The 24,484-nt window shown below is 41.8% G+C and overlaps 1 protein-coding gene across 1 annotated transcript in view; it reads left to right on the forward strand.

The window, feature by feature from the left end:
- The first annotated feature begins 232 nt into the window (after positions 1 to 232).
- REL (REL proto-oncogene, NF-kB subunit) overlaps positions 233 to 24,484 on the forward strand; it is a 56,215-nt gene continuing 31,963 nt past the window's right edge. The window contains exons 1-4 of the mRNA XM_082251354.1: positions 233 to 330; positions 1,911 to 2,053; positions 14,483 to 14,637; positions 17,573 to 17,664. Coding sequence (XP_082107480.1) covers positions 234 to 330; positions 1,911 to 2,053; positions 14,483 to 14,637; positions 17,573 to 17,664 — 487 coding nt within the window. The 5' untranslated portion in view covers position 233. The remainder of the gene's footprint in view (positions 331 to 1,910; positions 2,054 to 14,482; positions 14,638 to 17,572; positions 17,665 to 24,484) is intronic.

Raw genomic sequence — 24,484 nt, forward strand, 5'->3', positions numbered from 1 at the left:
AGGACTTTACTCGAGTGTGATAAGGCCCTACAGCAAAATCAATAAGGGGCCCACTGCCTCTCTAACTCCCTCTATTAATAGAGAATTTCCTCTAATACTAACTGCTTTCGAAGTTATTCATACAGTACCTTCTTTACTTGAAAAATTATATTTATACCTGCATAAACCTCTGTGTAGCCAGACACTGTGCTGGGCACCCTGCTATGGAGACCAAAGAAGTCCCATGGTTAGCTATGGGTGTAATTATACTCTTGCCTACCATTCCCTACCTAATCAAATCTTTTTTCTTCCCTATAGGTCATCATATGATGATGCAGAATCCGCTTTTAGGTAAGTAGAATATGTTTTCCTTTAAAGAAAAGTGTTTCATTCACCAACATAGCAAACATAATATTACCTTCCTACAGTTCTGGCCTTCAGTTTTGCCACACAGCTCATTCTTTCCTGGATAAAGCCACAATATCTGTTATTTGTTATATTAAAATCTTGACTTTTACCAAAAATGTAACAGTTTGCTCCAGGTCTGGATCTAGTAGGGTACTTCAACCCCCCCCCCCCCCAGATTTCAGTGGTACACCCCAAATTCCAGTGACATTGGAAGTAGAGAGGCTTTCCATCGTACTGCATCATCTGTTTCCATTGTGTGTGTTTAGTGGGGGGGGGGGGCAGGACTCCGTTGTGATGGGGGGACTCCAATAGGAAGGGGGACTCTGATGCAATGGGGGAGATTCTGATTTGAAGGAAGCGATGTAATGGGAGGGGTGTGATATAAAGGGAACTGACTCTGAAGTGCTGGGTAGAATCTGATGTGAAGGAGGAACGGTGATGTAAATGGGAGACTTTCCCATGTGGTGCCAAGAAGTGGGTGACATCATTATCCAGTGCCCTTCAGCTCAATAAATACAGTGCAAGACTGAAGTGTTTTGGGATTTTGCATGCTTAAAGGGTACCATTACTTTTTTTACTGCACCCCTATATCAGACAGGCGTGATCCGGCCCTGGTTTGCTCACTGACCATGTCTCGATTTGCTGACATGGCAGGTATTTGCCTTGTATCACATGAATGAACGCTTAGCCCCTTCTTTAGAATGCTCTGATCATCGAAATAAGGACATAAATGGAGAGATAGATTGGAAATATTTATTTGCTAAACAAGCGCATAGGAAGGGTTGCCTAGAGTAATTAAAGTGCAAGCAATCAGTGAACTGCTTAAAGCGTTTGTAAACCCAACATTTCATATTCCTGATATGTGTCTGCTGTACCGTGTGTTTGTATGAGAAAGTATCCTGTTCTCTTTGTATTTCTTCCTTTATGTGAAATCCCTGGTGTTCCTTATAGTCCCTCTGATTTCCTATTAAAAATTGACCACACCAAACAGCAGAGCACAGCGTGATGAGTTCTCTAGCTGTCCTGACACACACCCCCTGCACAGCCCTTCACTGGGAAGCTCAGTATGCTGCAGATTTCCCTCCCCCAGCTCTAATGCAGCTGAGAACAGAAAGAATGTGATTACGTCTAAAAACTGGAAAAATGTATATTTCATTTTTAATTATATCTATACACAGATGTTTAGCCTTTTGTTTCTACTTTAAACTAAATGGGTTGTTTTACAAGGTGAGGGTTTACAATCACTTTAAGCAGTCCAGACCAGGATCTTTGCAACCATGCTAAAATCAGAACGTTAACAGGTACTTTATTTTGTGGGGTTAGTTATTGTTGCAGAATGATACAGACCTCAGCATGAGATGAGAAGGAAATTGGAAAGAATATACAGTAATGATACATTGATGAACTAATGTCTAGTGTCTGAATTATTAGAACATTACCACTTACTTGTATGAAATGTTTTCATATCTGTTTATATTGTGATGTATTTACTATTGTGTTATTTTTTTTTTTTTTTATTTCAGGGGGACATGAACCCTCCATTGAAATATTTGAACAACCTCGGCAAAGAGGGATGAGATTCCGATATAAATGTGAAGGACGATCGGCTGGTAGCATCCTTGGTGAACGCAGCACAGAAAATAACCGCTCCTACCCATCAATTCAGGTAATAATATCAGTAATAGATTTTCTTAGGTAAACAGAAAAGTTTGATTGTGGATCATTAAAAAAAAAAAAAAATTAACTTGTGGTTGCCTTGGAAACGTTTGGCCATCCACAATGTGATCAGAGCTATCATGGGTCAGTCACCAAGGGTAAATGTGGTCTTTCAGTGGCCAAGGCATTTTTTGTTATTATATAGTTATGTTTTCAGGGAGACTTCAGAAGTTAAAGAGGTTGTAAACTCATTAACATTTTTTTTTTCCCCAACCTGAAAGAGAAACACATAATGAGCTTGTATGCATCGCATACTAGCTCATTATGAAATACTTACCTTAGAACGAGCCCCCGCCATGCCACCCGCTTACCTGTATGACGGGCGACGTGTTCAGTCACCCGTCTTCCGGGATCGCGGCATCCGGCCATCTGATTGGCCAGACCCGCGTTTACGTCACTCCAGCGCATGCGCACGGGAGCCGAAGGTCACGGCACGGGGCTCTGAAGGAACGGCACCAGCGGCCGTTCCTTCAGAGTGCATGCGCCAGTGACGTCACTGGCTGCATTTAAGGTAAATATCTCCTAAACGGTACATGTTTATGAGATATTTACAGTACCTATAGGTAAGCCTTATCATAGGCTTACCTATAGGTAAAAGTTGCAGAGGAGGGTTTACTTCCTCTTTAAGGGCTGATTTTATTGTCAGGTGATTTAACCCTCGAGCGTCCACTACAAACTAAACTATCAGTCCTGGGAGGGGACGTATCTTGGTTGTTTTATGGAGAAAGGTTTATGATTTAGAAACATTTTTCTATTTTCCTGTAATATTGATCGAAGGAGAATAAATGGATAAAGTTAAGGTTCTCTTGCAAGGAAAAACCCTCAACCTACTAATAATCAACTTTGCTGTGCTCCCCTGCTGCAACAGGAGGAGGAAGACAGTAATCCACCTTTCTTTATGCTTCATTTACCGATATAATGTACCAGGGTTGATTAAAAAATCAGTGGCACATGGCTGTGTCTGTTATACTCACAGGTGGGACAAGCAGCCCCATTCATTATCTGTTTTCACAAATGCAGGAGATGTCATGATTTAGATCCTATCACAGCACACACACCTACAGTATTAAATGTGGGTTGAAAATAAATGCAGTCTAATACAGCGTATTGTCAAAGGTGCATAGCTCAAATGTTCCCCCCTACTCTATTTCTCAAAGGAAGCCATCTGTAGGAAGCCAACCATGTAGAGTGGGCTGTTCAGCTTGATTCTAGTTCCCCTTTATAGTCTATATGTCAACTTTAACTTTTGTGTTTCCAATATTCAGTGGTCTGTACACCACACGTCCCTTATACTTTTAAATCTGACTTTTCTTATTTATTAAGTTCAAAAGGCATTATGATTATGCAAAGTACAGACTCATTGCAACCAATCAGAAATCAATGTTCGTTGATCTAACTTCACTAAACTGCTGTAGGGTGCTATGGGCTGAAATAACATTATTATTATTGAAATTCTATAAAAGGATTAAAAAAAAAAAAAAGAAAGAAAAGAAGACTAAGCAGTCTGGTAGGAGGCCAGCAAAGTAGGGATCAGGAAACTCTGGATTGCACACTTCTGATAATACAATGTTACAGACAGGTTTTTTTGTGTTTGTTAAGATTTACTAAACTGAAGCTAGGCATATTTATAAAGCAGTGAATCTGGCATTTAGCCAACATTTGGTGAATTTCCCATGCATGTTTTAAAGGGCAATGAGTGATTGGTTACCGATGAATGTTTGACAAATGTCACATTCACTACTTTATAACTGTATCCCTTTTTTTTTTTTTGCCCATATAAAAAATGATCAACCCATAGCAAGCAGTTTCAGGCACTGGCACAAGTGCTCCCCAGATGAAAGATTCAGTGCTGCTGCTCTTCCTTAAGCCTCGTACACACGAGTCGAAATTCGGCCGGGAATGTTCGTACGACGACCGATCTGCCGATTTTCGGCTTGTTAGTATGATGCTTCCGACAACCGACTCCGACTTTTCGGCCGAAAAAATTCTGGTGTGCAGGCTATCAAATTTTTGTTCTCAGTCAAAACACGTCCGATTTTTGTGCAGTCAGTACAGATTGCGACAGGGAAAAATCCTATGAGCAAGACTGGGCATGCTCAGAGAAGAAAGAACACAAAGAAAGCAAACCAACACATATCACTTCTGAAGTAGAATTCTGTCGGTCGACAAAATTAGTGTGCAGTCTAGAGCACATTCCAACCAACAAAACACCACTCTGAACAAAAGATGGACGACCGGTCGGCGGAAATTCGTTGTGTGTGTACTAGGCTTTAGAGAAGACAGCAGGGGTTAGCAATATACAACGATCAGCCATAACATTGTGACTGGAAATGGGCTCGGGCATGTTCGAGTTCCCACATGACTGATCCCACCAGGAAGCCAACACTGCACTCCACTAATCACAGGCAGTGAGACATATACCGGTCCGCAGCTGTACAGATTAGAAAATGTCTCAGTGCCTGTGATTAGCGGAGTGCAGTGTCGGCTTCCTGGCAGGATCGAACACTTGGGAACTCGAACATGCCTGAGCCCATCTCTAATTATCACCACTGACAGGTAAAGGGAATATCTTGTTACAATGGCATCTGAAAATCGGTGCGATATATTAGGCAGCAAGTGAACATATTGTCCATGAAATTGATGTGGTGAAAGCAGAAAAAAAACTGGTAGTTTGTTGTATATGGGGCTGTGAAGCCCATGGTGACCCGTGTCCACAGCCAAAAGCTTCTACAATGGTCATATGAACATCAGAACTGGACTACGGAGCAATGGAAAACGGTGGCCTGATCTGATGAATCATGTTTTCTTTTACATCATGTGGATGGCCGGGTGTGTGTGCATCACTTACCTGAGGAAGAGATGGGATCATGATGCGGTATAAGAAGGCAAGCTGGCAGAGGCAGTATAATGCTTTGGGCCATGTTCTGCTGGTAAACCTTGAGTGCTGCCATTCATGTGGATGTTACTTTGGTGTCCATGCCTCAATGGGTCAGGGCTGTTTTAGCAAAAGGGGGTCATACTCAATATTAGGTGGGTGGTCATAATGTTATGGCCGATCGGTGTATAAGGCCAATGTTAAAGCTCATGCTCAGTTTCACACAGCAAACTGCAGGGAATGGCGTTGAGCTCAACATGCTTAGTTATTACTGTTTTGCAATTGCTGTAATGGGCTTGGAGTAGCTTAAGGCCGGGTTCACACATATGCAGCTGCGGGTTTGTGCCTGAGGTCTGGTGCATCCCTGTTCACCGGTTCAGGTGCGAATCAGGTCCGAATTTTTGCCTGAATTTGCCCCTGAAATCGGGGCCAAAGATGCACAGGACCCTTTTAAATGCGGACCGTGCCCGCCCCAGACCTGTGTGAACTGCCTCCATTGGGAGCTGGTCACACTCGCCTGTCATGTTAATTGGATGTAAAAAGGTGCGTATAGGAGCCACAGCCCGCATAAGCACTAGCAGCGCTAGAAAACAACCTCTGACAAGGTTGGGGGTAAATAGCAGAATGATAATATAAAAAAAGCCAAAGTTCATAAGTCCATGGTGTTCACAGGGTAAAGTTAGACGAGAGATAGGGTGCATAGGAAACTTGTAACATAGTGTTGAACAAGACTTCTTTTCTGATCACTCTGCGACTACCGTATCCTTCACCTCACCACCGTGCTCCCCCCCTAGAGAGTGGCCACGTACCCTTAACGCTAGGGTCTAGCGCTTGTTCCACAAATGATCCTCCACTCCCAGATGGCGATCCTCTCAGGACTCCACTCCAACCAGTAGAGATATGAACAGCACCTCCTCCTCTCCTCTCACATAAAGGGGGACAAATAGGGACCCATAGTGTAATATGTACAAACAAGGCTTTATTAAAAAATTAAAATCGCACTCACATGAAATCGGATGTATTTGAGCGAAACAAATATCCAAGGCACAAAACCCGGTCCTCCCACTGCAAACGATGTCCCCACTGAGCCACACGGTACGGGTGATCCAGCCACCTGATCGCGATGTTGCCCGGACTCAATGGGCGCTATAACTGGGGATCCTCTGGGATGTCCTTAGTGTACAACTGAATGGCCGCGTGCTCACGCCCTGACGCGTTTCGTCGGCATTGGACTTCTACTGAGGGCGTGAGCACGCAGCCTCATCTCCTCATATTTATACCCTTTTGGGGAGGGGTGTGTATACGCTAGATTATGGGCGGAGATCTCCCCCACGTGGGCGGCCGGAAACTCATCCGCCGCCGCTACGTGTGCCGCTCACGTTAGCGGCCGGAAGCTACCATGCCCCTTGTCTCCAAGTTCGCTCATCCGGACATTGGAGACACCGGAAATGACGCTACAAAACCCGCCCCTCCCTGCGTCTACCAATCCGGACGTCAGGGAAAGCGGAAATGACATCGCGCCTCTCGGCAAACCCTCAAGATAAGAGACCGGAAGTGGAGCTCACAGCCTTCCTGCTGCCGAAACCGGAAACCGGAAGTGGAGCTCACGGCCACCACATCCGGCCCTGCACACCCACAAGAACACAGAACGATTATCCAATTGGATTGGACTACATTATGGTCCCACCTCCGCCGCAACCTAATTCCTCAATAAGGATGGATACATAACCTTACCTGCGGACAGTGGGGACATCGCCTGTGTACAATTAACTCATTAAATCCCCAACATTTTATATAATTAGCATATGCTCAAATTACATACATCTGTTATTCCGTAACAGAAACCAGTATAAAACACAGAGGATGTAAGTATATTAAACACATGCTTATGTTACACATATCAGATATCCCATATCAAATATAAGAACATAAAAAAGAACCAAAGGGGTACATTCACTATTTCTACCAAAAGCCTGATAATACCTATCAGACTTTACCAAATGGGTATTGTATATATCTCTATATAGGAATAGTGTATATATGGAACAAATCCTAAATTCCCTTTATTAATTATCTCAATAATTCCTATGAGATATCTCTATATAGGAATAGTGTATATATGGAACAAATCCTAAATTCCCTTTATTGATTATCTCAATAATTCCTATGAGATAATCACTACATGGGACGATATTAGATACTGCACCCCATATACTGGGGATATCGCCACCACTGATACACTAAATTGGTACTCCCCTGGGGAGCATCAATCTAAACGCATGTGCTAATATCCAAGACAGGGCCAAAGTTACGAACTAAAATGATTGGACCCAATAGGGCCTGCTATCACCCGTCATTCTCCATATATCGGACTCCACAGCAAGGTGGAGCACCATACATCAAGAAAAACTGTATATATTACGGCCATCCTCGTGGCCGAACTGCCAAAAAAAGAATTTTATATTAATAACTGAATAAAATAAATAGATGACCACATAGAGCCTCTAAACAAGGCATATATCCTCCTATTGAGTTAAAGGAGCTCAAATGGGACCTACCCACAGGGTACCCATGAGCTATTGGATATACAGTACTAATAGATCAGAAGAAAAAATTGAATTGAATTGAATAGAATGGAAAGGGGGAGAAGGTAGGTAGTAAACAGTAACCTTAAAACCATATATTACTACTTGTAGGGAAAAGATTCCAATTGTACGAGGTCTAATGTTGTTACCTCTGGGCTAGTAGTCGCTAATGAAGCAATTTATATCGAGCTCCACGTTCATGCCATTAGGGGCTAATGCATTAGTTTGATAGATCCAGAAAGTTTCTCTTTTGGAGAGCTCCCTGACTCTATTAGAGCCCCTCCATACCTGTTCAACCTTCTCGATTCCCCAAAAAAGTAACCCCGAAGGGTCCTTATTGTGATGGTACCTGAAATGCAGGGGAACACTATGGTATTTGTAGCCCTTTCTAATGTTCCCTATGTGTTCTGAAATCCTTTTGCCCAGGGTTCTCTTAGTCCGACCAATGTAGATCAACCCGCAAGGACACTGCAGGCCATATACCACATGTGTGGATCTGCAGGTGATCAGGTCTTGAATCTCAAAGGAACGTCCATTAGCTGATGATGTAAAGGATGTATACCCCCTCAGATGAACATCGACCTGCTTACAGGCCTTACAATGTCTACAGGAGTAAAACCCAACTCTGTTATCCCAAAAAAACTTTGGTTTTACAGGTGGATCAAGCACTTTTTTGACCAGTCTGTCACCGAAACTTGGGGCCTTCCGGTAGATAAAGACTGGTTTCTCAGGGATCATTTTTCCTATAAACTTGTCCATTTGTAAGATGTTCCAATTTTTTCTAAAAATTTGCTCCACCTCTTTATGCTGGATGTTGAAATCTGTTATGAAACCCCACTGATGTCTCTCATTGGGCGTTTTGATTTTATCATTCAAGCACTCGCTTTGTGTAATTTTACCGATCTCGTTCATTGTTTGTTCGAGATCTTTTGTTTGATAACCCTTTTCACAAAAGCGTTTCTTGATCACCGTTGCTTGTTGTTGGTAATCTAAATCAGCAGTACAGTTCCTTCTCACACGAAGGAATTGTCCTTTGGGGATATTCCTTAACCATGTGCTATGATGTCCACTGTGCACAGGTAAATACCCATTCCGGTCCGTTGGCTTAAAATAAGCCAACGATACTAGGCTGGAACCCTGAATCATAATTTCAACATCTAGATAATGGATCTTCATCCTACTCCAGTTAAACTCTAGCTTGATATTGTTCTCATTGGTATTGAGATAGTTTGCAAACGATATCAAGGAGGCTTCGCTACCCGCCCATACGAAAAAAAGATCATCGATATATCTTTTGTATAGGACAAGCTCGTCCCTGGCGGCGGCATAGATGTAGCGATCCTCCCATTCCCCCATGAAGAGATTCGCTAGGCTCGGGGCATACTTAGCCCCCATGGCAACGCCCTTCCGCTGAGAGAAAAACGTGCCCCCATACCAGAAATAATTATGGGACACGCAGTATTGCAATATCGAGCCTAGGAATCTCCTCTGGGGGAATGGGATGTCCGGTCGTTTGCTCAGGGCCCAATTTAACGCTAGCAGAGCATCGTCGTGTTGAATGACCGTATAAAGAGAGGCCACGTCAGCCGTAACCACGTATACCTCTCCCTGCGGTAATTCCACCCCTCTGATCATAGTAAGAAAATCTTTTGTATCCCTCAGATAAGATCTGAGAGATTGGACACTGTCCTGCAAAAAATGATCGAGGTACTGCCCAATTCGAGAGGTGACCGAATTAATGCTGTTCACTATCGGTCTAGGTGGAGGATTTGTATCACTTTTGTGGATCTTGGGCAACGTATATATAGTAGGAATTCTACTATAGCTAGGCACCAAAAACCTTCTTTCCTTTTTTGTGAGTATTCCATCCTGATAGCCAATGGCAACTAGACTTTCCAATTCTCTCCTGTAAGTCAAGGTTGGATTGCCTGATAGGACCCCATAAGTGGATGTATCCGATAACATCTCAGACAATTGTTGATCATAAAAACTCTTGTCTAAGATCACCACCCCGCCACCCTTATCAGCCGGCCTGATAATAATATCTTTGCGTTTTTCTAGCAATTCCAGGCCCTCTCTGATGTACCGAGGATTCACATCCTTCTTGGGTACTATACTTTCCAAATCTCGGAGGACCGATTGCTTAAACACTTCGATACACTGATTGGCCGGCTGAGGTGGATTAAAGAGTGATTTGTTTTTAAGGCCACTATCTTTACCTATTAGGCCATTATCAACATACTGAGTTTTTTTCCCGACATTTCTACTGGGGTTTAAAAAATGTCGCTTCAAATTGATTTTTCTAATGTATCTGTGGATGTCCACAAAAACATTAAATTTGTTAATAGGCCTTTGGGCTGCGCATTTTAACCCTGCATTAAGTATGTTGGTCTCTTTTTCAGTAAGAGTGATGTTTGTCAGATTGTATATACCCTTTACTCCTTTTCTCTCCTTCTTTTTTTGGTGTTTGAATCCACCTCTGCATCCTCTTGTTGTGCGTCTACCCTGGGCCAGGGGCGGTCCTTTTGGTTGTCCAGATGGGGAAGCTGAGGTCTCCAGGAGTCCGTTTGGGCCCCTGTAGGTCTCCCTCTCCACGGTTTCCCCCTCCTTCTCCCGCCTCTGCCCCTTCCCCCCCTCCAGGGAAAAGGGCGATTCTGGGCCGGAGTTCTTGGGTTCTCAAAACCTGGTGCCTCATTATACCTGTTATAGGTGGGCACGGAATATGTATATCCCGAATCATACTGGAACTGCCCCTGATGCGTATTGTCCCTATGTGAACGGTTAGGGGCTCCCTGTTGCCAGTCATTTCTTGAATATTGTAAAGGGGCAGGAGGACCATTCCCCTCCATCTCTCTTGTATAGACATAATGTGCCGGCACACCCCTGTGGGGGGTAGGGACTGTACCTGATGTACTGTTACCTTTTCCCTTTCCCTTACCTCTCCTACGTGGGGTACCTCGCGGAATAGATATCTGAGGTGCAGGTAATGGTGCTAGTGATTGCGGCACCTGTTCATGGTTGACGGGTGGTGGTGGCATCTGCCAGGCATATACCAAATTGCTTTTAAAGTCTTCCATATCCCTACGAAATTTTTTAACTTTCTACTTATGTGTCTCCCGATCTACTTTCTCCAATTTTTTCTGTATGTCTATGTTAAACTTAGTTACCTGAGGTGAATCCTTCTCAGGTTCAATATTTGCCTTTATCTCTGCTATTCGTTTCTCTAAAATGGTCATCTTTTTCTTTTTGCGTTTTAAAACCAGTTCCTGTAACTTAATACCCATATTGTTAAAAAATTCAAGCCATTCTTGTTGACTAGCCTCATCATCCAAGCCGTCCTGCGGGGTTACCTCCCACCTTAGGCTCCGCATAATAATGCGTTCCTTTAAGTACTGCTCAAAGGTGCAGATATCCCACCATGTGCGTATCTGCTTCTCGAGCAATATACCCAAAGCGGCTAGATCCGATCCCAGATCCAAATCATTATCATCCTCTATCTCATCTGCAAATATGTTTTTCACATCAATTTGCCTATTTTTGAGAAAGAGAATTGCATCCATAGCTGCTAAGTTACCAAAAACAGAAATCACAAAAAGAGCAAGAGAGAAACAATAGTTCCTTATCCTACCCACTCAGCGCTTATGTGATACAATCCTCAAAGGATCAAGACATATACAACTAGCCAATACAACCAGATGTAAATTCTCATATGCCAATATTCCCAATAAAGCAGCCGCTATATTCAGATCATAACATGTAAAAAGGTGCGTATAGGAGCCACAGCCCGCATAAGCACTAGCAGCGCTAGAAAACAACCTCTGACAAGGTTGGGGGTAAATAGCAGAATGATAATATAAAAAAATTTAAATTAAAATAAAGCCAAAGTTCATAAGTCCATGGTGTTCACAGGGTAAAGTTAGACGAGAGATAGGGTGCATAGGAAAAATTTAAATTTTTTTATATTATCATTCTGCTATTTACCCCCAACCTTGTCAGAGGTTGTTTTCTAGCGCTGCTAGTGCTTATGCGGGCTGTGGCTCCTATACGCACCTTTTTACATGTTATGATCTGAATATAGCGGCTGCTTTATTGGGAATATTGGCATATGAGAATTTACATCTGGTTGTATTGGCTAGTTGTATATGTCTTGATCCTTTGAGGATTGTATCACATAAGCGCTGAGTGGGTAGGATAAGGAACTATTGTTTCTCTCTTGCTCTTTTTGTGATTCATGTTAATTGGATGTGGAGAAACCCGCGTCCAATTCGCATATGTGTGGACCCAGCCTAAAAGACACGCTGCATGCTCCCTTTTGGTACTTATGTATACACGACTTGATTTTTAAATATTTCTATTTACCCTTTTCTCTTTTTTATGTTTCTGTTTTGCCTTGTCTCATACCACCTTTTAAATATATCTGGTTTGTAAGGATGACATTGCCTATACACACAAAATGTCTGTAGGTGAACACACAAACCTGATAATTCAGTTCACAGCAGTCTCACGATAGAATCAGTATAGGCAGGAAGTCAGAGAAGGGGAGTATAGGGCTGGTGCTGGAGCCATTTAAAAAAAAAAAAAAAAAGACTTAAAAAAAGAAATTAACCCTTTATGCACCCTGACTTTGCTTTAGTATAAAAAGCTGAAGCTTTAAACTGCCTTCAAATCTTCAGATCAGGAATCTTTTGGCACATTTTTAAATAAAGGAAGTTACTAAATGTGCTGCGTAAACTGTTGGCACTATGTAAATCCTGTATGATAATAATAAAAAATCAAATATCTGAACTCATTTTGAGCTAGGGATTTGCTGTAACATGGTTGTTACTATGTTGTTACTTATGTATTGCATTCAGTTTTGGCCACCAATCAACAGAACAGAATGGATGTCCTAGAACTAGAAATAGCCCAGCGAAAAGCAACAAAATAATACGGGTGCTGGAGGACCTCAGCTCTGAGGAATAATTAAGTAAATTAAACTTATTTACTTAAAAGCGGAAAGTAACAAACTTAATACGGGTGCTGGAGGAACTCAGCCCTGAGGAATGATTAGGTAAATTAAACCTATTTACCTTGAATCGGAATTATACTCACCTTGAATCATGTGATGCAGCATCCTAGAACTACCCACCGGCTGCTGACATCTTCGGGAGACCAGTTTCTGGGTCTCGATTGCTAGCCGCTTTCATTGGCCGGACAGGGGTGACGTCAGTCAGCCCTGACATTGCCGAATTTCTACAATGAGCTGAGCATGCACAGTTTACAGTGCAGGGGAGGACAGGCATGTAAGTAAATTTAATGCAGAAGAGACCAAGCATGTCTCTTCTGCATTTCTGCATTACAAATCTTGCCTGTTTGCCCACTTTTTTTAGCTAAAATTCCACTTTAAAGAGGGGGTGATTAGGAGGGGGCATGGTTGTTATCTACAAACGAATGAAAGCTCACCGTTAAGCCAGCGTCATGTACCTGGTTGGAGGCTGACTTGATGAGAGGGCTTCCCTTGCGGCTGAGTGCCGAGTATCCCTGAATGTGAGAAGAGGGAGTGTAAGGCCCAAAGAAGCACGGGTGCCTTTTAGGCAACACTGCTGGTAGTTTCTGGCAGCGGAGTTCACCGTATACTTGTCAGCTGGTCTGTTAGGGCTGATGGCAGGACCTCCTGTTGCTCTTGGCGATGCAGCAGGACCAAGGCAGCATCCACAAGCAAAATGGGACCCAAGGTGGTGGTGTACTCAGCCAAAAAGGACCAGATGGAGGAAGCATAGTCATGATAGAAGCGGAGGTCATACAGGGAAAGGCAAGCCATAGAATGGGCAGGAGCATAGTCAGGAACAATAGCCAAGTCATACGCAGGAATCCAAGCGAGCAAGCAGAAGAGTAGTCAGGTGACAGGCCAGCATCATGCATAATTGGTCAGAAGAGGCAGAGTCCTTAGAGTAAGCCAGGGGCAAACCAGAAATCAGGCCGCAAGAGTGTCCAGAGATAAGCCGGGTCAGTAACAGGCGGTCTAAGGAATACAGGATACACAAGAACAAGGAGTATTGGTAGCTGAAGATCATCCAGCAAACTCTAAGTACAGCTGCTGCCCTTATATAGGGCATCTGGCATCAATCCTGGCAGTAAAGCCCCGTACACACGTACCGAATGTCGGCCGAACAATCGGCCGTCTTTTGTCCGGTGCTGTCCTGTCGGTTGAAAAGTGCAAAAGACTGCACACGAATTTTGTCGGCCAACAACAGCCGACTGCAGAAGTGATGTCATGTGATGGTTAACTTTCCGTGTGTTTTTTCTTTTCTGAGCATGCCCAGTCTTGCTAATCTGCTGTTTGTCGGCCGAATTCTGTACTGACTGGCGAACAATCGGCCGTTCTGGTGACGGCCAACAAAAATTTTATAGCTTGCACACCCGATTCTGTTCGGCCGAAAAGTCGCTGTCGGTTGTCGGAAGCATCATACTAACAAGCCGACAATCGGCCGATCAGCCGACAATCGGTACGTGTGTACGGGGCTTTAGTGTGCATGAATGTGCGCCAGTGTGCACACCCGAGCTGACGTGCATGGATTTTTCTGCAATTGAGCATGGCCATGTTTAGTATTGCCAACTATGTAAGGTCTTTTCCATAGCACACACTCATTTTTATTCCGCTGTCTCCTTCTCAGCACATGCTCACATAATGCCCTGACGGCCAATTACACCTTTTTTGACAAATTAAAAAAAAAAAAAACTTCTTGATGCCTTTGTCGATGAGCACAACATACAGGGATATGAATACTCCTAGAAAACAAACTGACACACACACATTTAGAATGGATGATCTGTTGTCTCTTTCCAACCTTATCTACTAAGTAACTATGTACAATGTAACAGGACTAGTGTTCTCAATTCCTAAACAGTATGATAATGCTTTCCTCTGTCATCTTTTCAGTTGCAGAATTTAAGTTATAGTGTTAAAGGAAAAGTAAGAGTCACTTTGGTAACAAAAAACGAGCCGTACAGACCACATCCACATGATCTGGTGGGCAAGGACTGCAGAGATGGGTATTATGAAACAGAGTTTGGAGCTGATCGTAGAGTGCTATGGTGAGTGTGTCTGCTGCATTGCAATGACATTTCCTGCCAGTAAAGCTGCCTATTTTGCAAAAAGATTGCACAATCCATTTCCATTTTACTTACAGCGTGATGAAATCATCTCATCTTTTGGCTACATAGAGTATAACATCCTGTTCACATTTAGTACTTTTATGCTTTTGACAGATCATTCATTTGAAGGTTACATCTGTCCAAAGATGGCAATGCACCTATCAATATTATCATTAGATTCAACTAAATTGATCACATTTGAATAAAAATTGTAAACCAAAAGACCCTTCCTTTGGTTGATTCAGTGAGCTCTCAAACACATTTAACTCAAGTCAGTCAACCAAGGCAGAATTGTGTTGATCATTCTGATCAATCAAATGAATAACTGCATGTGTGTCAGGGAACTAATTGTTATGCAGATAAAAAAAATTAAATGATCATTTGTAATAGATTGTTTCAGATAGATCATACTTTCAGTTTATACCATAAGGGTTGTATTGTTTAATAAATTATGAAGAGTTTGCCATTTCTTATACATAGATCGATCAGAAAACGATATATGTATGGCCTCCATACATTGCTTGTTAGCATTGGATGGCTTAAAGTGAGGGCATAGCCATAACTTTTCTATCTAGCTCCTAGGTTAGAAAATCGAAGTATTTACTAAGGTCGCACCTATACCAGCATCGATGCCAGTACTAAGCATTTGCACAAGTACTTGTACTTGAATGGGCTCATTTTGCACTGCAAAGAATCGCATGTGATTTAAACAGGAATATGCTGTGATTCCTGTCCGAATTACTTGTGGTTTCCCACACCTCCCCTGTGTGAACCCAGGCTTGTCATAGTGACTTCAGCCTGGGTTCACACAGGAGCAGCAGAGGAAACCGCATGTAATTCGTACAGGAATCACACCGCACTCCTGTTCAAATCACATGTGATTCTTTGAAGTGAGATTCGAGCCCATTCATTTTCTATGGGCTCAAATCGCACCGCACCACATGAAAAAAATAGGTATCGGTAATTGGAATCATTAAGTGCCTGATAAAAAGTATCGGTATTCATACTGGTTTTTAAAAAAATTGTATCAGTGCATCCCTAGTATTTACTGTTGTCTTTGTTAATGACTAGACTTTCGCTGCCCATAGATGGATCCTAATTCGGCTGGTTCAGCAGAGACCGGACAAATTTTTGATCCATCTATGGCCCTTCCCGTTCCAGAGAAGTCGGTCTAATGATCAACGTTCTTGAAGTGGCTTGTTGGAAAAATTTCCGCAGCCAATCAACACAGCGGGAAGGATTCCTCCATCCACCATGCTTGTATGGATGGGGGAATCTGTTCAGTTTTTGTTAGATCAGCCGATAGAAAAAGCTGGTGGAAAGAAACAAATGATCCACGTATGGCCAGCCATACCTTTTCTCATTGTCCTAGTGACCATGTCAGAGGGTCAAAAAGTGATGAAAAATCCAAAATGTTACAGTTTTCCCCAGAGCAGGAGGCAAAGGAAAATCAAAATGGGGGCACGGTTCTGAAAACAACTTCTAGAGGACAGGAAGTGAGGGAAAAAACTCCCCACCATTAAAATAGTATATATATAAAATGTGTAGGTTTTGTATTGATTTGATTCTTTCGTTTTGCAGCCTGCAATAAAATGTATCAACTGAAACCTGAATGCTTCTGCACTGTTTCTGCACTGACACATAATACAGAGCAAATTTCTTTCCTGCAACCAAGGGTTCTTTTCCTGCATCCAAAGACAGTGTTGACAGGGGAATCCCTCCCGCCGAGCCAGTGTGTTCTCCCAACAGGGGGGGGTGAGCAGTCCCTGCCTGGAGAACACAGTAATTATTGCTGGCAGCTATTACAGCCTCTTACAATGATAACGTGTAAAATCCGACAGGCTGGTTGTACCCAAATTGATTGATCGATAAACTTGGGTACATTTAGCTTGCCCATACATGGTTCGAATCTTGGACGGTTCCTACTGAACCGACCGAGATTTGAACCATCTATAGCCGGCTTTAGTCCACCAAAAAATATTTCCGTATTAGGTGATATTGGATGCACTGGCTGACCCACTGGCTTTTATGCCTATACCCAAGTTGATTGATCGATAAACTTGAGTACATTCATCCTGCTCATACATGGTTCAAATCTTGAACGGTTCCTGCTGAACCGGCCGAGATTTGAACCATCTATGGCCTGCTTTAGACCACCAAAGGTTACTTCAAAATTGGGTGATTTTAGATGAGCTGGCTGACCCACTAGCTTTTATACCTATACGCAATTTGATTGATCGATAAACTTGGGTGCATTCAGTCTGCCCATACATGGTTCGAATCTTGGACGATTCCTGCTGAAGCAGCCGAGATTCAAACCATCTATGGCTGGCTTTAGTCCACCAAACGTTATTTTAGTATTGAGTGATATTGGATGAGCTGGCTGACCCACTGGCTTTTATACTTTCCAATGACGGACCCCATTTTCACCCAGCGGTTATGGCACTAGATATTCTCTTCAACATTTACTGTACTCGTCCTCTTGCTGATGACTCCATCCTGTAAAACAAACAAAAAAAATCCAACAAGGTGAATGCGATTTCTGCTGAAACCTCGGCATAATTGCATTGATACAATAGTAAGTAATTCAGCCTATAAGTGTCTATTCCAGTAATGAAATACCATTTTGAGTGGATTTTCCATTAAACAGAATCTAGAGCAGTATTAACGTTTCTACTACTTGACTCTTGAACTTAAAAGATAAGTGCACTTTCAGAGATCAAGATAAGTATCCATCTCTGGAGAGGGGGTTGGGATTGATTAGGTAACCTTAAAGGGGCAAACCAGATAAGGTCACTTTCTCTAAATATGAATGTATCTTTTAATGCAAGGAGTTTAAAAAGCATTTCAATCTGACCTTTTCTATCTTTATCAGCTTTCAAAATTTGGGTATTCAGTGTGTACGGAGAAGAGAAGTGAGAGAGGCCATCCATGCCCGAAAACATCGTAATATAAACCCCTTTGGAGGTAGGTTTCACTATTAACCTATTTGTTTGTATTTATTTATTTTAAAGCTAAAGTTGAGAACTCCCCCATGCCAATGTTAAGAAACTCTCATTCCCTGCACAGTAGCTAAAATTTCAGATCAGGCGGTGGGAGGGCCTGCTCAGGCTGCTGAAATAAATGGAAAAGGTAGAGCACAGAAATAGTTGGTATGCAATCCTGTGTATAGTCTCTCCTATTTTCAGTTTTGACTGGCTATGTTCATGCTTTGACCTTCATTGGAAAAACAGGTCAAGTAATGCTGATGTATGCATCAGAATGCAGAGTAGGAAACCCTTGTGCAGCCAAAGCTTAGTCTAGACAATATTGCCTCAGTCTAGATCCTAACTCCTGACTGCCTTTACTATAACCACTTGATGTGGCTCAGTGTTGTAATAAGAAAAGCTTCAGCCACAAATTCCCTTTATGCATGCAAGTCTTTTAAAGTCACAAACTTTTGGAAAAGGCAGCGAGCCATATACACAAAAGGAAAAGTCTGTAGTATGTGTTATTATTATGTCAGAACCAGTAGTATTTAATATTATTGTGGTTGGGCCAGTAGTATTTTTTATTATTATGGTAGAACCAGTAGTATTTGTCATTATTATGGTAGAACCAGTAGTATTTGTCATTATTATGGTAGAACCAGTAGTATTTGTCATTATTATGGTAGAACCAGTAGTATTTGTTATTATTGTGGAAGGGCCAGTAGTATTTGTTATTATTGTGGAAGGGCCAGTATTATTTGTTATTATTGTGGAAGGGCCAGTAGTATTTGTTATTATTGGGGTAGGGCCAGTAGTATTTAATATTATAGTGGTAGAACCAGTAGTATTTCTTATTATTGGAGTAGAACTGGTAGTATTTAATTATAGTGGTAGGGCCAGTAGTATTTGTTATTATTATGGTAGAACCAGTAGTATTTCTTATTATTGGAGTAGAACCGGTAGTATTTAATATTATAGTGGTACGGCCAGTAGTATTTGTTATTATTGGGGTAGGGCCAATAGTATGTGTTATTATTATGGCAGAAACGGTAGTATTTATTATTATTGTGGTAAGGGCAGAAGTGTTTATTATTATTGTGGTAGGGCCAGTAGTATTTGTTATTATTATGGTAGAACCAGTAGTATTTGTTATTATTGTGGTGGGGCAAGTGGTATTTGTTATTATTTGTTATTATTGTGTCAGAACCAGTAGTATTTAATATCATTGTGGTAGAACCAGTAGTACTTTTTATTATTGTGGTATGGCCCATAGTATTTGTTATTTTTGGAGTAGGACCAGTAGTATTTATTATTAATATGGCAGAACCAGTAGTATTTAATATAATTGTGGTAGGGCTAGTAGTATTTATTATTATTGTGGTAGGGCAGGTAGTATATGGTATTTTTATGACAGAACCAGTAGTATTTATTTATTATTATGGCTGAACCAGTAGTATTTAATAACATTGTGACAGGACCAGTAGTATTTGTTATTATTGGGGTAAAACCAGTAGTATTTGTTATTATTATGGTTCAGCCAATAGCATTACATAAATCCAGCAAACTGTTTGGTCCTATTAAGATCTATGCATTGCAAAATGGACTCGTTCATATGGATGGCCACTTGGTGGTAAAAGCAGGCGTTTGAGGGCATGATGCGCTTAGGCCTGTGTATACATGCTGTGGTTGCAGCAAAAATCAAACTGTGTGTCGCATTTGGTGGGTGATACCGTTGCTAAACGCAACCCATTTAAGTGTATGGAATTACCCTGCAACCATGTGCGATGGTTCAACCTTAAAAAAAGGGGTGAGGAGGTGACATATTGCATGGAAAAGGGGCAGAAAGGTGGTTGCATGGTGGGGATGGATTGATTCACTGGCAGTGATATTTTGCATGAAAGCACATTTAAGAAGTGTAAAGCACAAGAGATTGTTTTATTGACTGCACTGTATATGGACATGTTTCTCTTTAATTATGTGTTCTGGCACAGCTGTTCAATTTCCACTAGCACTTTGGTTTTTCAAGTATAATATACAGTATATTCCAAATATATTAGAGAGCTACATGAAGGGACACCTCACATAATTGTATGGTTTATAGCACATTGCACTTTTGGAGTTAATTGCACTTTTTATGTATTTGAATTGTATGTAAAAGTAGATGAGATTTTAATAAGTGTGGTTAGATATTTTAGGAGCACTACGCTATTTTCTGTATTAATTTACTTATTTGTTCTTGTGGTGAATTCACAGAAGTGTTTTAAGCTGCTCCTTAGAGAAACACTTATTTTATTGATTTTATTGATTTTGAAATAGCAGCTGGTGAGGTAGTGCGGGATTATTTTTTTATTAGTACACAACGCATGCTAACGCACTGCAACGCATTGCTAAAACACCACTGATCCCTTTCAATAATGTATTATGCTCTCTCTGTTGGGTAAGGACAGGAAGCTTAAACACTTAAAATCAAAGTGTTATTGTGGCAACCAGACATAACAGTGTAGCTGGGGAGGAACAGATGTGACTGGGTGTGCCTGTGGAATGCAAATTTTGATTACCATTGTGTAATGCCAGCAGTACTACTTTATACCTAACAAATCATGTGCAGAAAAAACCATATACTATATTTTTTTGCAGTCTGTTGCCAATCATAATAATGACTTACTTAGTACATAAAGCCAAGAGAAAACAAATGACAACAATAAGACAAACTTTTCAATTTATCTTCCCTCTCTATTGCTTGTATAACAGCAGTGTGTGCAGCAAGTTTTTAACAAAGCCTTTAGTGTCGGTTCACACTATGGCGATCCGACTTAGGGGGCGACCTGTGAAGTCGCATGCACCGCGACTTGCACGGACTTCGTAAAATGAATGTCTATGCAAGTCGCTCCAGGTCGCCCCGAAGTAGTACAGGACCCTTTTTCTAAGTCGGAGCGACTTGTGTCGCTCCTATTAGAACCGTTCCTGTACTACACTATGGACCGCGACGGTGCACGACTTGTCAGGCTGACCAAGTCGCCTGACAAGTCGTACTAGTGTGAACTGGCACTTACACTACAGCATCTTCAACTCACCTTTAGGATGTTAAACACAGATCATAATAAGACAGTACAGCCGTGTCCAAAACCTTTGAGAATTATACAAATATTATTTCACAAAGTCTGCAGCTTCAATGTTTTTTTTTTTATCTTTTTGTCAGATGTTACTATGGTATACTATACTTAAGTATAATTACAAGCATTTCATAAGTGTCAAAGGCTTTTATTGACAATTACATTAAATTGATGTAGAGTCGATATTTGCAGTGTTGAGCCTTCAAGACCTCTGCAATTCGCCCTGGCATGCTGTCAATCAACTTCTGGGCCACAGCCTGACTGATGGCAGCCCATTCTTGCATAATCAATATTTGGAGTTTGTCAAAAGGGTTTTTTTTTTTTTTTTTTTAACCGCCTCTTGAGGATTAACCACAAGTTCCCAATGGGATTACGGTCTGGGGAGTTCTCTGGCTATGGACCCAAAATGTTCATGTTTTGTTTCCCAAACCAATTAGTTATCACTATCCGGACTAATGGTAGCGCTCACTTTTTCTTCACTGGATAAGGTTTGTTTCCGGATGCCCCAAAGAATCCGAAAAGGGATTCATCAGAGAAAATGATGTTACCCCAGTCCTCGGCAGTTTAATCCCTGTACCTTTTGCAGAATATCATACTGTCCCTGATGTTTTTCCTGGAGAGAAGTGGCTTCTTTGCTGCCCTTATTGACCATAGGCCATTCTCCAAAAGTCTTAAGCCCCGTACACTCGATAAGAAATTCGGAAAGGGAAAATTCGTCCGACGACCAATCTGCCGATTTTCGGATTGTTAGTATGGTGCTTTCGACAGCCTAGTTTGACTTTTCGGCTGACAAAATCCTGATGTGCAGGCTATAAAATTTTTGTTGTCCATAATACAACGTCCGATTTTCGTCTCATTAGTACAGATTTCGACGGAAAAAAATCTTAAGAGCAAGACTAGGCATGCTCAGAGATGAAAGAACACATACAAAACAATCCAACACATGACATCACTCCTGAAGTAGAATTCTGTCGTACGAGAAAATTCGTATGAAAAAACCTCTTCACTTTCCACATCAGACTAGCATGCCACAAGAAAACGGACGACCGGTCGTCGGAAATTCGTAGCGTGTGTATGGGGCTTAAGTCTCACTGTGCGTGCAGATGCACTCACACCTGCCTGCTTCCATTCCTGAGCAAGCCCTGCACTGGTGGTGCCCTAATCCCGTAGCTGAATCAACTGTAGGAGACTTTCTTGGGTGCCCTAAAGCCTTCTTCTCAAATGCAGTGGAGATTTATTTTATGATACTACGTTCATTTTCATGGCAAATAGGAACTTTGCAAATAATTGCAACTCATCTGATCACTCTTCATAACATTCTGGAGTATATGCAAATTGCCATCATAAAGACTTTGTGAAAATTAATATTTGTGTCATTCTCAAAACTTTTGGCCACGTTTGTAGATGGTCACTTTATTCAAAACGCTAAAAGGCTTTAGCAGGCTTTCAACACATTTTTGAGAGCAGAGCTGTGGGAGGAGCCCAGCAGACTCCACCAACTCTACAGCTGCTTGCAGAAAGCTGCGAGGGGGGTGGATACAAGACAAGTCAATTTACACAAGGAGAGAGAGCAGCAGTGACTGGTCTTTATTACAAAAAGCTTTTACACAGAGGTGAAGTTTCACACTAGATTACTGCACATATCTAGAAGAAATACCCAAAGCACACCAAGACCCAAATGCTTCTTGTATGCTTCTTAGATGATATTTGCTTTTCTTGGATTTCAATACTTTTGAGTCACAGACCTGGAACAGACACGTTGTAAATGTTGACAATAGAGTATCCCCCCCTCCCCCCAGCAGAAGGTGACTGACAGCCTCAGCTGTGCATTTTTCCCTTTGAGACTGTGTAGGGGGGGGTCCATTTATTTTACTCAGGTCCCAGATTACACAGCTCTGCGTTGTGTGTTGTGTGATGTCAGACACCCCCCCCCCCCCACACACACACACACACACACACCCCTTTTACCTTCTGTAGCTGGGAAAAACATTTGATCTGTGTGTTTTAGAAGGCTGTAGAGGAGAGAAGACTGCAGATAAACAGGTGCAAATTGTGCAGGATGCTTTTGTTTAATCTGTGTGTATCACCTGAGGCTAGTCACTTCACTGGGTTTATGTAATGGTTACAACTACGTAAAGCTCAGGTGTTTCTGAAGGGCACTGTTGCTACAAAATACAAATACATTTTAGACAACTGAGTGTTTCCAACCTTGTGACAACAGTTTGGGGAAGTCCTTTTCTGTTCCAGTATGACTGCTCCTGTGTAAAAAGTCAGGTCCATAAAGACATGGTTTGATGAGTTTGGAGGTACTTGAGTGGCTGGCAGAGAGCCCTGACTTCAGCCTGTTTGAAAAAGCATCTTTGGCATGAATTGGATAGCTAATTGTGAACCTTTGTGATGTGAAATTCTCATCGAATGTCACTACCTGAAATTACAAATTCACACAGATACACTCAAACTCATTGGGAAAACCTTCACAGAAGAGTTGAATTATAGCTGCAAAAGGGGGCCATTCCCATGTTAATGTCCATGGTTTTGAAACAAGATGTCCATCTAGGTGTGATGGTGTGGTGTACATGAACCTTTGACCATATAGGGCTGTACTTATAAAGCATTCAATATGCCATTCACCAAACATTCACTCTAGGTAAATCAATCACTGTTTTTTAAGATTCACCTGCAGTAAATCTTTGGTTATTGTCACATTTGCTGCTTTATAAATGTACCCTACTTTATATAGACATCACACTGGCTTACTGGTCAGTTCAGAACACCGCTACTTGTAATAATTGTCCTACACAGCAACCCCCTCATTTAATTTCAGGGTTGGCTCTGATAACACAGGCAGAGGGATCCAAGGTGAGATAAAGGGAGCCACCCCACGGTATCTGGAGTACTCTGGCAGCAATCAGGCACAGGCTTTCCACAGTAGCTGGGTCTCCCTGCTGCCTGCAAGCTAGTTCTGACAGTGGAGGGCCTTACACTTGGCTGCAGATCACTTGCCCAACTACCTCTGCCTCATCAGGTGTGGCCTCTCTGAACTGCGGGGAAGAAAGCTGAGGAATTTATACTTCCTAGGCATGTCTGGCAACCCAGGGAGTTGTAGAAAATGGAGGCACTCCGCTACACTTTTACTCTGTACTCTGTACAAGTCATGGTATTATGTTGTATACAAATTCTAAAAATAAACCAGTTGTCTTACTTAGAAAATCTAAAGGGCCAATCAAGAGTTACTGTCACCGTGGTGTAAGTGTTTCTGTCTGCGTAGGAACATCCTGCCTGTAACCCATATACAAAAATACTATTTTGAAAACAGAGCACATAGAAAGCTATCTAGCAAAATGTGTTTTAACTGTGTCAGAACCTTAAGTTGGTGGTGTAGGAGTACTAATAACCATTAACATGGTCAATGCCTTCCTCATCACAATGGTTGTCTTTTAAAGGCATTGTGTAGGCAAAGGTGTAAAAATACTCTCCTGACATTATTAAAGGTTAAAGCTAAACTCAGGCAGATACAGTGGTTATAGAAAAGAATCATCCCTCTTTAACCACTTAAGGACCGAGCCCATTTCTGACACATGTTGTTTACAAGTTAAAATCAGTATTTTGAGTTGTTGTAATATTTTAGCAGTTGTTGTAATATTTTTGTCATGCGGTATTTGCGCAGCGGTCTTTCAAACGCCATTTTTTTGGGAAAAAATACAT

The sequence above is a fragment of the Pelophylax lessonae genome (assembly GCF_965119305.1).
Source record: "Pelophylax lessonae genome assembly, chromosome: 3".
Classification (NCBI taxonomy): Eukaryota; Metazoa; Chordata; class Amphibia; order Anura; family Ranidae; genus Pelophylax; species Pelophylax lessonae.